Source organism: Phyllobates terribilis, unplaced genomic scaffold (genome assembly GCF_046119375.1).
Source record: "Phyllobates terribilis strain yellow unplaced genomic scaffold, ASM4611937v1 Scaffold_8__6_contigs__length_399053987, whole genome shotgun sequence".
NCBI lineage: Eukaryota > Metazoa > Chordata > Amphibia > Anura > Dendrobatidae > Phyllobates > Phyllobates terribilis.
The window spans coordinates 60,351,410-60,365,824 of NW_027362768.1; the positions used below are offsets into that span (position 1 = coordinate 60,351,410).

Sequence of the window (14,415 nt, forward strand, 5' to 3'; positions counted from 1 at the left end):
TTTCCTGAGACCTGGGCTAAGTCTAGCAAATTGAAAAGCAGCACACAGGACTGTAATGCAGTATTTGTTGGTATAACCACTGCGTCTCCTATACAGCCTGCCTGCCTGATATTTGGGATGGATATTAGTCCTGAGAAGGACTGTTTGTTTGATTTTGCAGGCTTTAGAGGCCCTACACTACCTATTTTGCAGTATAAATCTCTCCCTAACTCGGCAGCACTCTCCCTACACTGTCTGATCCGGAGCGACTGTGTCCAAGATGGCGGATCCCGGTTTTAATTACTCGAGGTGACTCTGTGCGGCCAGCCAATCCCTGTAATGCCCACAACCAACATGGCTGTGGCATTAGTGACGGGCTGGCAATCCCTGTATGTTCATTGGCTCTCTAAAGAGCGCCAAAGATGCAGGGCGGAGACCCGAGCTCCCACCCGAGTAACCCGGAAATGCTCGGTGCTCATCGAACATCCCGAGTAGTGAGATGCTCGGGCAAGTACCGAGCAGTGTCGAGCATGCTCGCTTAACACTAGTAGCCACTTGTTGTTTTAGTTTTGCAAGTCTTCTGCTCGATAATGTAACCATTACAAAATCTTCTTTCTCTTTTAATTTTGCAGATTGGGTGGAATTTACTCCACATGAGATTGGAATGGCAAAGTATGGCACATTTATGTCTCCAGAGCTTTTTGGAAGCAAGTTTTATATGGGTACTGTTATAAAGAAATATGATGAATATCCATTACACTTTTTAATGGGTAAGTAATTCATAGGAAAACCAATATTTAATATATTATTTCATATAGATTGTTTTTCAAATTTACTAGGTAAATTTACCTAGGTTACAGAGGAGCAAAATAGAAAAAAATTGAAGCAAAAAATGTTGTCATGATGCACTGTTAAGAGGGAGGGGGTCTGCTGCTGACACTGTTATCGGAGTAATGTCCCCCAATTCTGTACGCATATCCTGCTTTCTGATACATAAATATTATGTAGGTGTGTCGTCGTCCCCCCCCCCCCCCCCCCATCTTCCTGTTTATACATGGCGCGCTCATCCCCACCCGGGTATGCATGGCACCCCCATCCCCATCACCCGGAGGGGGGGTTCGAGAATCATTCTGCTCCAGCGCTGCATCCTGTTCCGATACCAGCAGCTAATCTCAGCGTGTAAGCAGCGCATGACACCACTGCCATGCGCCCTCACATGCTGGGATTAGCTGCTCGAATATTCACTGCTCCCTACATCCGGACTATGGGCGTGGGGATAAGTAACTATTCATTCTCCTAATAGCGCGCACAGTGTCAGCTGCAACCGCTGGCTCCTGCAGCAGCTCAACAATCATGTGTGCCTGCTATTAAAGAGCATGAATATTCACTACCCCCCACACCCATGGGAGTGGATAGCAGTGAATGTTTAACAGCGGGCACACTGTTAGCCGCAGCCGCTGCAGAAAGCCATGGGCATGGGGAGCAGTGAATATTCATTTTCTTTAACAGCGGACAGTGTTGGCTGCAGCTGGCAGCTCCTGCCTCCTGTGACCCGCTCCTCCGCCTCTACAGTCTCCCCCTACACCCACAATCATCCACAGCCGGACCGTACATCTGGAATATAAGATGCACCCCCACACTTTCCTCCAAAATTTTGGCGGAAAAAAGTACGTCTTATAGTCCGAAAAATACGATAATTAAAATTAATAATGCTTTGCAGATGTAGGCTGAAAACTAGACCATCTGATCTTCACATGTTTGGAGCGTGAACTCTCAAAGACTGGATAATAGAAAAAAATCTGGGCTTATGGTCAGCGTCCCTTATGTGAAAGTCAGAGGATCCATACACTATATAAAGTCACTGCTCTCTGTCTCGACTACCAAAATTGTGACTGGAATCTTGCTGTAACTTAAAGGGAATCTGTCATCAGGTTTTTGCTATTAAAGCTGAGCAGCATAATATAGGGCAAGAGTGATTCCAGGGATGTCACTTATTAGACTGTTCAGTATAATCAGTGTTTTTTTTATTAGCCAGAGATTAACACTGCTGTACTACAGCTCACCTGCAAGCCAGTCAGGCTAATCTGTGTAACACCACCCCTACCATTGATTGGCAGCTTGCTGATAATTCTCAGTGTATAGGAAGCTGCCAATCAGGGGTGTGGACAGGGTTATACACAGCTTAGAAGTCTTAGCTATCCTACATCTACATCAGACAAAATGGGGATTCTATCAAAACTGCAGCAGCACCCCAGTAATTGGCACATCCCTGGAATCAGTGTCTCTGTCCCTGCATATCTAAGACCAAAAAAACGTTTCCCATGTTGAATAATTGCATTGTAACTGCTAAAATCAGTCACTATAATGGGGGGCTCATATTTGTGTATTAATATATTTTAATAATATTATCATTATACATAGTTTAAAAGCCACCAGGGAAACCAGCTGCGCTGTGGTTAATATGGACCCTATAATTTTGTCAAGACATGTTTTATTTTTCTTCTAGAATTTGTTTTGCTTTGTTCTTTTTTTAGGTGTCTGGGGTAGTGCCTTCTCAATATTGTTCAATAGAGTTCTTGGAGTTTCCAACCAAGCTAAAGGTGTCACAATGGAAGAAGAACTAGGTAACCACAGTAACATTTGTGTTCTCATGCTGAAAATGAGATGGTGAAAAAATAAATTTTCCAGTTATTAAATATAGACATTACACTGTAATATCTCCAAACTGTCTGTTAGTGACGCGCCCAGGGGATGGGGACGACTCGGCGCCCGGGCCTTGTTGTTGGTTTTGGGGTGGGGGGGTCACGGTGGCCGGCTCCCGGGGCCGTACCTTGGGGTCACTCTTAAAAGCAAGGAATTGGGGGAAAGGGGAAAGTTCGTGACGCCACCCGTGGTGTCTGGTGAGGATCACCAGCGCTGCTACAGTCCTCTGAGGCCAGAAGTCAGGCAGCTTAGTTGGTGCGGCTCCCCACAGGTGGAGCGGGGCCTCAGAGCAGCGTAGGAGAAGGGATGCAGGACAGTGGGGACCCAGCCGGGTCGGAAGAAGAATAGGCACACTCACAACAGTTCACTTCAGTACCTTTACTGGTGGTGTTTCAGGCACGATCCAGGGCACTGTAGGGTGAAGGGTGCATTTCAGGACTCTCCCCAGTGAGCGGGTGTGGGGCCTCCTGTTTCTTGCCTTTTCCTGATAAGTTTATGACCTGCCTGGAGCTAGGCCTAACTTGGTCTCTGTCTTGCACCGGCTGACCTGGTGGTAGGACCTTCTGTTGGAGTTCACACTGCCTGGTCTCTTGGGCCTCAGTGACTCCTGACCCTGGTATATCAGTCAGCTTTTGGTGTTCCTGGGACATGTAGTTCACCAGGGGTTCCGGTAGTTTCTGCTGGTTGTAGAGATCCCTGCGGACCCGGTGTCCGGTATATGGTCTTGGGGTGAGCTGACTAAGCTCTTATGCCCCTATGTAGCTCGCTTACTCCACTTGCCTTCGGCCGTGCTCGGGGCCCCCACTAGGCTTCACACTGGCAGTAGGCCTCGCTACTCTTCACCGCTCTACCGGCGTCGGCACGCCTTAGGCTCACTAACCTGAGCTCAATGAGTCTGAGCTGGACTCACAACCTCTCTGGCTGCAGCAGACTTTAGACTGCGACTCCTGGCTTTAGATTCCAGACTGACTAGACTCTCTCCCAGACTTGGACTGCACTGCCTAGCTCCATCTTCCCTATTTATATCCCTAACGGGCTCCCTCTGGTAGTCTGAGGTGGAAGGTGTGTGAATGCTATGGAGGGCCTCTTGTGGAGGAATCCGTCCATGCACCCCTCTAGGATCTGTGGCACAAATGCGCAGCAGGGCGCCACATTCCCCCCTAGCAAAGCTCAGTACTCCCGGACTGAAGTCCTTTTTATAACAATACTATAACTCTTCCCTTTATGGGAGGCACTTTGCTTAAACGTTACATATAAAACATTATAAATAATAAATGGGTATACACAGTTCAGTAAGCGACCTCAGATTTCAAGTCTCTTCCGGTGAGGTTCCCCGACGGGATGTCCATCTCACAGGGTAGAGTACTTGGTAGCTTGAGGGACCTGTCCAAAGCAAACCCTCCACATAGGCCCTGGGGTTGCTGCAGGGCATGGTGATCCTGAGTTGGACTTCCGCTTGTGCCACACCAGACAGGTTTTTCTTCTGAGGTTGCCTAAAGGGGCACTCCAGGGAGTGCAATTATTTACAAGAAGCAGTTTTTGGGCTGCACACAGTCCTCAGCCACAAAGTTCTTTAGGTACCCTTACAGGTAGTTAGAGGCAAACAAGAAAAGTGTCCATTTCACTTAAATTGTCCATTATAAGGCAAAACACAAGTTAATAAATACATATACATGAAAATACACAATATAATACCCCAGGGGCAACTATCTACACTGTCAGTTTCCTTCTTTACTCTCTGTATCTGACAGGGGTCTTACCTCGTGTGCTATGTGTCGACCTACGTGGTACTGGGATGCGTGAGGCACTAGTATTTGCACTACCTCCCATTCTGTCAGTTCTAAGTGCTGGGGAACTGCAGAGTTGCCTTAACCTCTCTACAGGACTGGCAAGTATACCATTGGCTGGGCCTTCTTGCTCTGCTCCAACAAGGGATTCTTCTTGAGCAGGCTCTTCTGAAGCACTTACAGGCTCTACTTGCTGTGGAGGGTCTTCTGGCTGTTGAAAGAAGTGGATCACAGGTATTACTGCTCCTCCTAGTTGAGGCCAATCTGCTGGGAAATCTCCTAAGTCAGTAGGGAGTACTGCATCTTTAGGCTCCTCCAGTACGGTGAGAAGCACTTCTTAGGGCTTTAGCAGGTCTGGACACCACTTCAGATGGTGTCTAGATACCGTTGCAGTCGTTATTCCTCCGTCTTTGCTAACTAAACAGGTCGTCTTGTTATCAAATCTTGAATTTAACACAGTTCCCTCTCCCACTGGTCATCAAGTTTGTGGTTTCTCATTTTTCCTCTTTAACACAACTTCTCCTGGTGTGAAGGGTTCTGCGGGCGCACTTTTATTGTAGTGGGCTTCCTGCTTGTCCCTTACTCGAGTGAGACTGTCTTCGACACAGGCCTGTACTCTTCTGTACTGCTTCTGTCTGGTCTTGTCCCAGTCCTCAGTGGACATATCTGCTACTGGTTCTACTACACCAAGCTCCAGGTCCATGGGCAACTTCCCAGGTCTGGCTCGCATGAGATATGCTGGAGTACAATTGGTGGAACTCAGTTATGTGGTTGTACAGATCTACCAGGTCAGGTAGTAGGTCTGGCCATTGATTTCTCTCCTCTAGTGGTAAGGTCTTCAGCAGGTCGATGACTGTTATTTATCTTTTCACAGAGACCGTTGGTTTGGGGGTGGTACGGTGTAGTCCGGATCTTTTTACACCCGTACAGATGGCAGAACTCCTTGAACAGTTTGGCTTCAAAGGCTGGGCCATGATCCGTCAGCACCTGCTCCGGTTATCCATGGGGCCTGCAGAAGTACGTCTGAAACATCCTCGCTGCTGTCTCTGCCGTCAGATCCTTGACAGGGGCGACCACCAGGAACCGGGAGTAGTGATCCACCATGGTCAGGGCATAGGAATATCCTGACTTGCTGGGTGACAGCTTGACATGATCCAGGGCCACGATCTCCAAGGGTCGAGTTGTCTTGATGGGTTGCAGGGGTGCCTTCTGGCTGCTGTAGTCTTTTCTTCTGAGGCTACAGGGTCCACAATTCCGGCACCACCTCTCAATGGAACTGTGCATTCCTACCCAATAAAACCGACACTTCAGCAGGGTTTCTAGCTTCTTCCAGCCAAAGGGCCCCGCCTGATCGTGGTAGGCCTCCAACACCCTCTGGATGTCTGTCTTGGGCACCACTATCTGCCATACCATCTCATGGGTTTTAGGGTTGACGTACCTGCGGCACAGTTTCTCTCTATAGATGAACAACCGGCTCTTCTCATTCTACAGCTGCTTGGCTTGTAGAGACGCTTCCTTCTCTAGGGCGGAATCTTCCTGGGTTATCAGCTCTTTGATACGGCTGACAACAGAGTCGCTGTCCTGGGTCTCCTTCCAGCTGTGGTGAGGCAGGGGGTTTAACGTCTTACCGCGAGGCCTCCTGGAGGCTCGTTGCTCGTGGACCATTCCATTCCGATGAAAGGCAGGTAGTTCAATCTCCTCCAGGTCATCCACTTCCTCTTCAGTGTCCGACTGGTGAGGCATCCTGGACAGGGCATTGGCGTTGGCGTTCTTGCGGCCCGCCCGGTACTTAATAGTGAATTGGGAAAGATTGGGATCTGGCGGGTGAAGTTAGTCTATGGACCAGAACCTTTTGTAGAGGACATCGGGTATGATGGTTACCTGAGATCCTGTGTCCAGCAGAGTGGGTGTCGCAATGCCATCCAGCACAATGGACAGGAAAGGTCTTCCTCCCACGAACCTGCGGTACCAGTTTGATGGGCCTGGGGGGTCTACTCCTGGGTCTCGGCCCCAGGGTTTTCTCGTTTAAAGGACAGCTCTGGATGGCGTGACCGGTCTTGTGGCAGACAGGGTCCCTCGGCGGGCGGCGTTGGTCACTGGTCCTCCCAGGGGGTGGCGTTTTCCTCCTCCTCCTTCTCATCCAGGGGACATCCTTAGGGCTGTCTTCTAGCAGGATCCTTCCTTCTGCCTCTGGCTCCATCCGCAGCTGCAGGGCACTCAGTACAGTGGTCAGGGTTTTGCTCAACTGACGCACTTCAGAGCGCAGGCTGTCCAGCTCACTAGAGGACGTTGCTGGAACCTTGGCTTCAGCAGCCACCGGGGAAAAGGTGGACACTGCAGGCACTGGGGTGGCCCCACCCTGGTAACATTGGATAGCGGTTGTTTCCAGGGGCTGCAGTCTTTTTATAGCCATGTCCTTAAGGGTGTCAAAGGTGGCATCTGAATGATCCAGGGACCACCAACACACAGTCCTGCTCTCCTCTTGAGACTTCAGTCCCCGGATAAACTGTTCCTTCAGCATTTTATTTTCATTATCGATGCTGGTTGGACTAACCTGTTTCAGAGCTCGCAGGGCCCCTTGTAAACGCCAGGCATAGTCCCGAACACTGTCCTCCCGTTGCTGAGAGCAGTTGTAGAACCTCATCCGGAGGTCTGTCTCGGTACGATTCTCAAAGACAGTCTGTAACTTTTTACAGATTGCGGACACTGACTCCTGGTCTGCGGCCGACCAGGTTTCTACTTCTCGCTCCGCAGCACCAGTCAATTGTCCTAATACAACAGCGGCTCTTTGCTTGCCGGTCATAGAGTACATGTCCAGTATACCGCATATTTTCCTTTCGAATCCAGACAGGGTATCTGGTTTGCCGCTGTACTGGGGGAGCCACTTCGCTCCAGGGATGTACGGTAGGGCCATTGGTATGGCAGGGGTTACAAGCCCTGCTGGTGGAGTGGCTGCTTCGCCCTGCTCGGCGCCGAGTGCGGGTTGATGATCAGGGCGGCTAACCCGCATTCTGGCGTTGTGCTGTTCTTTGGACATTCTGGCACCCCCCTTCATGACCTTGCGTCCTACGTCAGAGCGCTCACCGGGGCTCCTTCTAGGACCTGGCGCTTCCTGGTTTGACGTCGAGGCGTTGGGCGTGTCCGGGGCTTTACGCGCTTCAGCAGGTACACCTGTTTCCCGCGGTTACACACTTCTTCCCGCTCGGCGGCCCAACAATGGTGGCAATCTTTGCCACAGTTAAACACAGTTTTTGATTTAAAGGCGCACAGTCCCTGGTGGCAACGGGCACAACACTGTCGTTGCAGCGGGCACAGGATCCTGTTCGTGACGCCAGGAAGAGATGACGCGCCCGGGCCTTGTTGTTGTTTTTTGGGAGGATGTTGCGGTGGCCGGCTCCTGGGGCCGTACCTTGGGGTCACTCTTAAGCAAGGAATTGGGGGGAAAGGTGTATGGGAAAGGGGATACTTCGTGACGCCACCCGTGGTGTCTGATGAGGATCACCAGCGCTGCTACAGTCCTCTGAGGCCAGAAGTCAGGCAGCTTAGTTGGTGCGGCTCCCCACAGGTGGAGTGGGGCCTCAGAGCAGCGTAGGAGAAGGGATGCAGGACAGTGGGGACCCAGCCGGGTCGGAAGAAGAATAGGCACACTCACAACAGTTCACTTCAGTACCTTTACTGGTGGTGTTTCAGGCACGATCCAGGGCACTGTAGGGTGAAGGGTGCATTTCAGGACTCTCCCCAGTGAGCGGGTGTGGGGCCTCCTGTTTCTTGCCTTTTCCTGATAAGTTTATGACCTGCCTGGAGCTAGGCCTAACTTGGTCTCTGTCTTGCACCGGCTGACCTGGTGGTAGGACCTTCTGTTGGAGTTCACACTGCCTGGTCTCTTGGGCCTCAGTGACTCCTGACCCTGGTATACCAGTCAGCTTTTGGTGTTCCTGGGACATGTAGTTCACCAGGGGTTCCGGTAGTTTCTGCTGGTTGTAGAGATCCCTGCGGACCCGGTGTCCGGTATATGGTCTTGGGGTGAGCTGACTAAGCTCTTATGCCCCTATGTAGCTCGCTTACTCCATTTGCCTTCGGCCCCGCTCAGGGCCCTCACTAGGCTTCACACTGGCAGTAGGCCTCGCTACTCTTCACCGCTCTTACGGCGTCGGCACGCCTTAGGCTCACTAACCTGAGCTCAATGAGTCTGAGCTGGACTCACAACCTCTCTGGCTGCAGCAGACTTTAGACTGCGACTCCTGGCTCTAGATTCCAGACTGACTAGACTCTCTCCCAGACTTGGACTGCACTGCCTAGCTCCATCTTCCCTATTTATATCCCTAACGGGCTCCCTCTGGTGGTCTGAGGTGGAAGATGTGTGAATGCTATGAGGGCCTCTTGTGGAGGAATCTGTCCATGCACCCCTCTAGGATCTGTGGCACAAATGGGCAGCAGGGCGCCACATTAGCAACTAGCTTTCATATTCTCTGTGCTTGTAACTTTTTTTTTTTCAACTCTTCACAGCGAGCCAGCAGTATATTAACTTACCATCTTTATTTACAGTTTTTAAAAGCTTGTTTTTTTTTTTTTTTTAGTTTTTTTTATTGCTATTGAATTTGCTGACTTTACGGTCTTTTGAAACTGGATGTCACGTTTCTCTTGTAACTCAATATTAGCATGGAGCACCTAGTACTGCACATCCTCACGTAGTCAGATAAATAGGGGCAGATGTGCACTATCCTGTTGTGGCCCCTATACAGTTGATGATGGAGTTGTGCTGTTTTGCTCCACAACAGATCACATCTGGTCGCTGCCGGTATCTGAACAGGGGATCGGCAGGAGTGTCAGGTGTCGCACTGTAAGGAGATGAACATATTGCCCACATCCTCCCCCTTGAACATGTGTAATGCTAATTTTGTGTAATATGAACAGTGATATGTGTTATCGGTGACGAGGCTGTATTCTGCCCAGTTAACCGGACAATTAGACTTAAGTTTGGGACTTTCCCAGAGTGGGAGGGGAAACGCTGAAAGAGACAGTTTCCTCTTAGTGAGTCAGAAAGGGCCCAGAGTGTGTAGTAAGAGGACCTAAGGTTCAGAATGAGCAGTGACACAGTTCGTGGGTGTCAAAGTTGAAAGGAGACCAAGAAAAAGGGATAGCGTGACGAGAAGCAGAAACTAGGTAAATGACAGTTAATTACTGGAGACTGGTCCTGGGAAAGGACGCCTCGCAGTACGACCAGAGTTTACAACTCTTAAAGGTAACTGGACAGGACATAATACTTGGGACTAAGAGTGCCTTGGGCAGAAGTTCTAGAGTTTCAGAAAAAGAGAAAAGATAAGTAGACCATACTGGCACTATACTCAACCCATGGTTCAGAGTCTTCTTTCCCCTCCAGGGAAGTAAAGGACTCTTACTAGCTGGACTGTAGTGCTGAGCTGGGCTGTGGTGAATTGGTGAGCAGTTGTGAAAAAGTGATGAGACAGGGGAACTGTAACTGAGTAAAAATGTTGCATATTGTGAAATAAATATTAATGGAGATCTTCTTCTGCTATCTCTGTATATAATCCCTTCCCAGTTATGGTTGCGTAAAGTTTTTCAACTGGTGGTCTCACTTCTTGAACTATTAAGACTGATCGTCACTTCAAAAACTGAAAACAGTTGTGTACAGGTGCTTACGAAGAGTAGCCATCTCCATGTATAATTAACAAATAAAGTGGCAATCTGCAACGCTAAGTATGCAAACATGGAATATATGAAATTTGAATAGCATTACTGCTCTTGAAAATAGAAATAACTGAGCAATCTTAGTGCATAAATTGGCTAATTCAGGTGTACCCTGGAGCCGTGGTAAGGTGTTTCTTGTTGCCAGGAACCTACCAAATGTGAATCCTCTTCTAGAGACTGAAGTCTGCTTGTGTATGGGAAGGTAAGATCCTGCTGTACTTAAAACTGCCTGAGGTTTAGGGGTGGAGTGCTCAATCAGTCCCCTTCTTGAAAGGTCCAACACCTGGTCCAGGCAAACGAGCGTCACCGGTTACATGCAGCCTGCACTGGTGCAGCACCTCACAGCACAAGTCCATACACCCAACCAGGACCCTTATTTCATGTAACGTGCCAGGGTTTAAAATGAGTACCTCGCCCACAGCTACTGTCCCGTACCACGTTACAACACCTCAATCGATCCCTAATATTGATGACCTAAAAATAGGCTATGAGTTTTCTAAAGGGTTGGTCCAGTACTGTTTTTTTTTTTATATATTTTTCTAACTTAAATTTCCTCAAGTGGAATAGTATTAATACTGTCATTCAGGCAGCGGCGGTTCCCTGCCTCGGCGGGCGCGGTGTCCTGAAGCACCACCGCTGGGGTCAGTGGGCCTCTAGGGTATGCGGGGGTAGGCAGCGGAGGACTTGAGATGCTGCTTCCCCCTGGTATTTCACGGCCGGCGCTGGTAAGCAGTGCGCAGGAACTTCCGGGTTCCATTGTGCTGGCTGGGCGCGGCCTTATGACGTGGTGTCCCATGATGCGGCGCGCCGCAGTGCCTGACTGGGATTCCGGCCGCTGAATGCGCTCCACCCCTTCCGGGATTCAGGACCACCAGTGTATAAACAAAACAAAAAAAAGTTATGTGCACAGCAGAAGTGCTGTAGATGGGGGAGCACCAAGTATAAATAGTTGATAGTGAGCAGGAACAGAGTACTTCTGACAGCGCTCGGGCGGGATCACCTCAGTTGCTGCAGCTGCAAAGGTGAAAGTGGGATAAATAAACGGGATGTCAGGAGGACCCTTCCCGTTATCACGAGCGTGGTATCAGCAGAAGCGGGCGTTCCGGCAGATCGTCCCAGCACAGCAAGGACATCATTGCGGCATCAAACCCGAGAGAGAACTCATCCACCAAAGCAGTTTCTCCTCCTAACTCGGTACCTCTTCTTCCTTCAGGATGGTGAGTGATCTTTGTGACTGTTGTAATTGGGCCCCTTTTTCTCTTCTCTCATTAGGGAAGAAAAAGTGCAGCCAAGACTAAACACAAGACCTGTGCACTTTGCACAGAAGAGTTACCCACTACAGGGGGGAAAAAAAACTCTAGCTCTTGTATAGAGCGAACCATATGTGAAGAAACCCCAAAATTTGTTTCAGAATTAAAATCCTTTATAAAGTCACAAGTAGGAGATAGCTTTGGGAAGAGGAGGGGGGGACAGAAGAAACCCAAATGTGTCCCCAGGCTCTGGATCCAGTAGCTCTAGGGATAACAAGGATTCGGAGCTGTCCAGTTCTTAGTCATCCTCAATCCAGAGTTGGAAGCGGGCATAGCTGCTTTCCCATAGAGGAGACTGATAGTCTCATCGGGGCCGTCAGGGCAACTATGGGGCTGGTAGACTCCCGTCCCAAAAGATCTGTCCAGGATATTATGTTTGGGGGCCTGGAACAAAAAAAGAGGAGATCTTTTCCCCTTAATGATGAAGTCCACTCTTTAATTTAAAAAGGAGTGGAAAAGACCAGAAAGGAAAGGCCTTTTATTCCCGAAGAGAAAATATCCATTTGATGACCCGGTATGTCCCTTTAGGGGGAAAAAGCGCCAAAATTGGTTGTGGCTGTAGCTAAGTTTTCCAAGAAATTTTCACTCCCCTTTTGAGGCTATGGGTGTATTGAAAGATCCTATGGACAAAAAAGCAGACGCCTTCCTGAAAGGTCCATGGGAAGCCGCCAGGGGGAGGATTAAATCCCGTGGTGGCAACCACTTGGACAGCTAGGTCCCTGATGGTCTGGTTGGATCTGCCAGAGGCACAGCTAAGGGAGAAAACATCTAGGGATACTATTTTAGACTCCATCCCTTTTTAATGAGAGGAGCCGCTGCTTTTTTGGTAATGCTTCCGCTGACTCGGTCAGGTTAGCAGCCGGGGCAGCTAGTTTTTCTAATGCAGCCTGGCGGGCCATCTGGCTTAAATGTTGGCCGGGAGATGTCCAACAAAGTCGAGGTTATGCACCAGGGTGAATTTTTGCCTGGTCCTACTCTGGACGATATCCTAAACAAAGCCAAGGATAATAAAATAAAAAAAAAAAAAAAAAAAAGTTCCCTATTCTGTTCAACAATTCATATAGGAAATCTTTTCGGAGTAAGATATATCCGTAGAAATCCCCCCCGGGACCAGGATAAGTGGTAGGATAAAAGGAGGAAGACCAAGGGGTTCCTGTTCAGCAGACCTCCCGATGATTATAGGAAGCCTGCCCAATGAGGGCTTTTCCCGAGTGAGGGGAAGGCTATCCTTATTTCTCCCAACCTGGGAAGGCCTAACCAACAGTCCCAGAATCCTAAACCTAATAAAATCAGGGCTGAAATTCCAATTTCACTCAAACCCCCGTCCAAACTTTATAGTGGCTCCCAAAGGATCTTCAAACGTAGAGTAGTTAGCCAAAGAGCAGGAGGTTCTAGGTTTGATAGAGAAATCAGTCCTTCAAGAAGTCCCTGCCCAGGAAAGAGACTAAGGATTCTACTCCCCTCTGTTCTTGAGGAGAAAACCGGATGGGACTGACAGGATGATTGTAAACCTCAAGAAATTGAACAGACTGTTGAAGGTTCAAACCTTCAAAATGGTGTGAAAGACGTCCGTAAAAATACTGTTTTCAGGACTGTTTTATGACTGTTCTGGACCTGAAGGACGCTTACTACCATGTCCTGATCCACAAAGATTATCAGTTTCTCAGGGTATCAATATCCATCGGGGGGGTAGTCAAGCACTACCAGTATATGGCTTTCCCATTTGGCCTAGCCATAGTTCCAAGGGTTTTTACCAAAATAATTTCAGAGGTAACTGCACACCTAAGAACAAGATGTACTGATTGTCCCATACCTGGAAGATTTTCTGATAACAGGCAGTTCTTTCCAGCATTGCAAGGACCAACTATCGAGGGTCATGGATTCCTTGATCAGCTTAGGTTGGCTTTTAACCCCTTTACAACCCAAGGTGGTTTGCACGTTAATGACCAGGCTAATTTTTACAATTCTGACCACTGTCACTTTGAGGTAATTACTCTGGAACGCTTCAACGGATCCCCCTGATTCTGAGACTGTTTTTTCGTGACATATTGTACTTCATGATTGTGGTAAAATTTCTTCGATATCACTTGCGTTTTATTTGTGAAAATTTTGCAATTTTCAAAATTTGAATTCTTATGCCCTTAAATCAGAGAGATATGTCACACAAAATAATTAATAAATAACATTCCCCACATGTCTACTTTACATCAGCACAAATTTGGAACCCAAATTTTTTTTTTATTATTGGGAAGCTATAAGGGTTAAAAGTTGACCAGCGATTTCTCATTTTTCCAACAAAATTTACAAAACCATTTTTTTTAGGGACCACATCCTATTTAAAGTCACGTTGAGGGGTCTTTATGACAGAAAATACCCAAAAGTGACACCATTCTAATAACTGCACCCCTCAAGGTGCTCAAAACCACATTCATGAACTTTATGAACCCTTCAGGTGCTTCACAGGAATTTTTTGAATGTGGAAGAAAAAAATGAACATTTAACTTTTTTCACAAAAATGTTACTTTAGACCCATTTTTTTTTTTTTTTCACAGGGGTAACCGGAAAAAATGGACCCCAAAATTTTTTGTGCAATTTCTCTTGAGCGCGGTGATACCCCATATTTGAGGGGAAAACCACTGTTTGGGCGCACTGCCGGGTTCGGAAGGGAAGGAGCGCCATTAGACTTTTTGAATGTAAAATTTGTCTGAATAATTAGCAGACGCCATGTTGCATTTGGGGAGCCCCTGATGTGCCTAAACAGTGAAAACCCCTGACAAGTGACAGCATTTTGGAAACTAGACCCCTTAGGGAACTTATCTAGATGTGTGGTGAGCACCTTGAACCCCCAGGTGCTTCACAGAAGTTTATAACATTGAGCCGTAAAAATAAAATGTTCACATTTTTCCCACAAAAATGTTTTTCAGCCC

General features: G+C 48.2%; 1 protein-coding gene across 6 annotated transcripts in view; it reads left to right on the plus strand.

The window, feature by feature from the left end:
- The window catches only part of PLA2G4A (phospholipase A2 group IVA), a 213,582-nt gene that overhangs the window by 134,538 nt on the left and 64,629 nt on the right, over positions 1–14,415 (plus strand). For all 6 annotated transcript variants that reach the window (XM_073642987.1, XM_073642988.1, XM_073642990.1 and 3 more), the window contains 2 exons: positions 612–749; positions 2,514–2,603. In XM_073642987.1, coding sequence (XP_073499088.1) covers positions 612–749; positions 2,514–2,603 — 228 coding nt within the window. The remainder of the gene's footprint in view (positions 1–611; positions 750–2,513; positions 2,604–14,415) is intronic.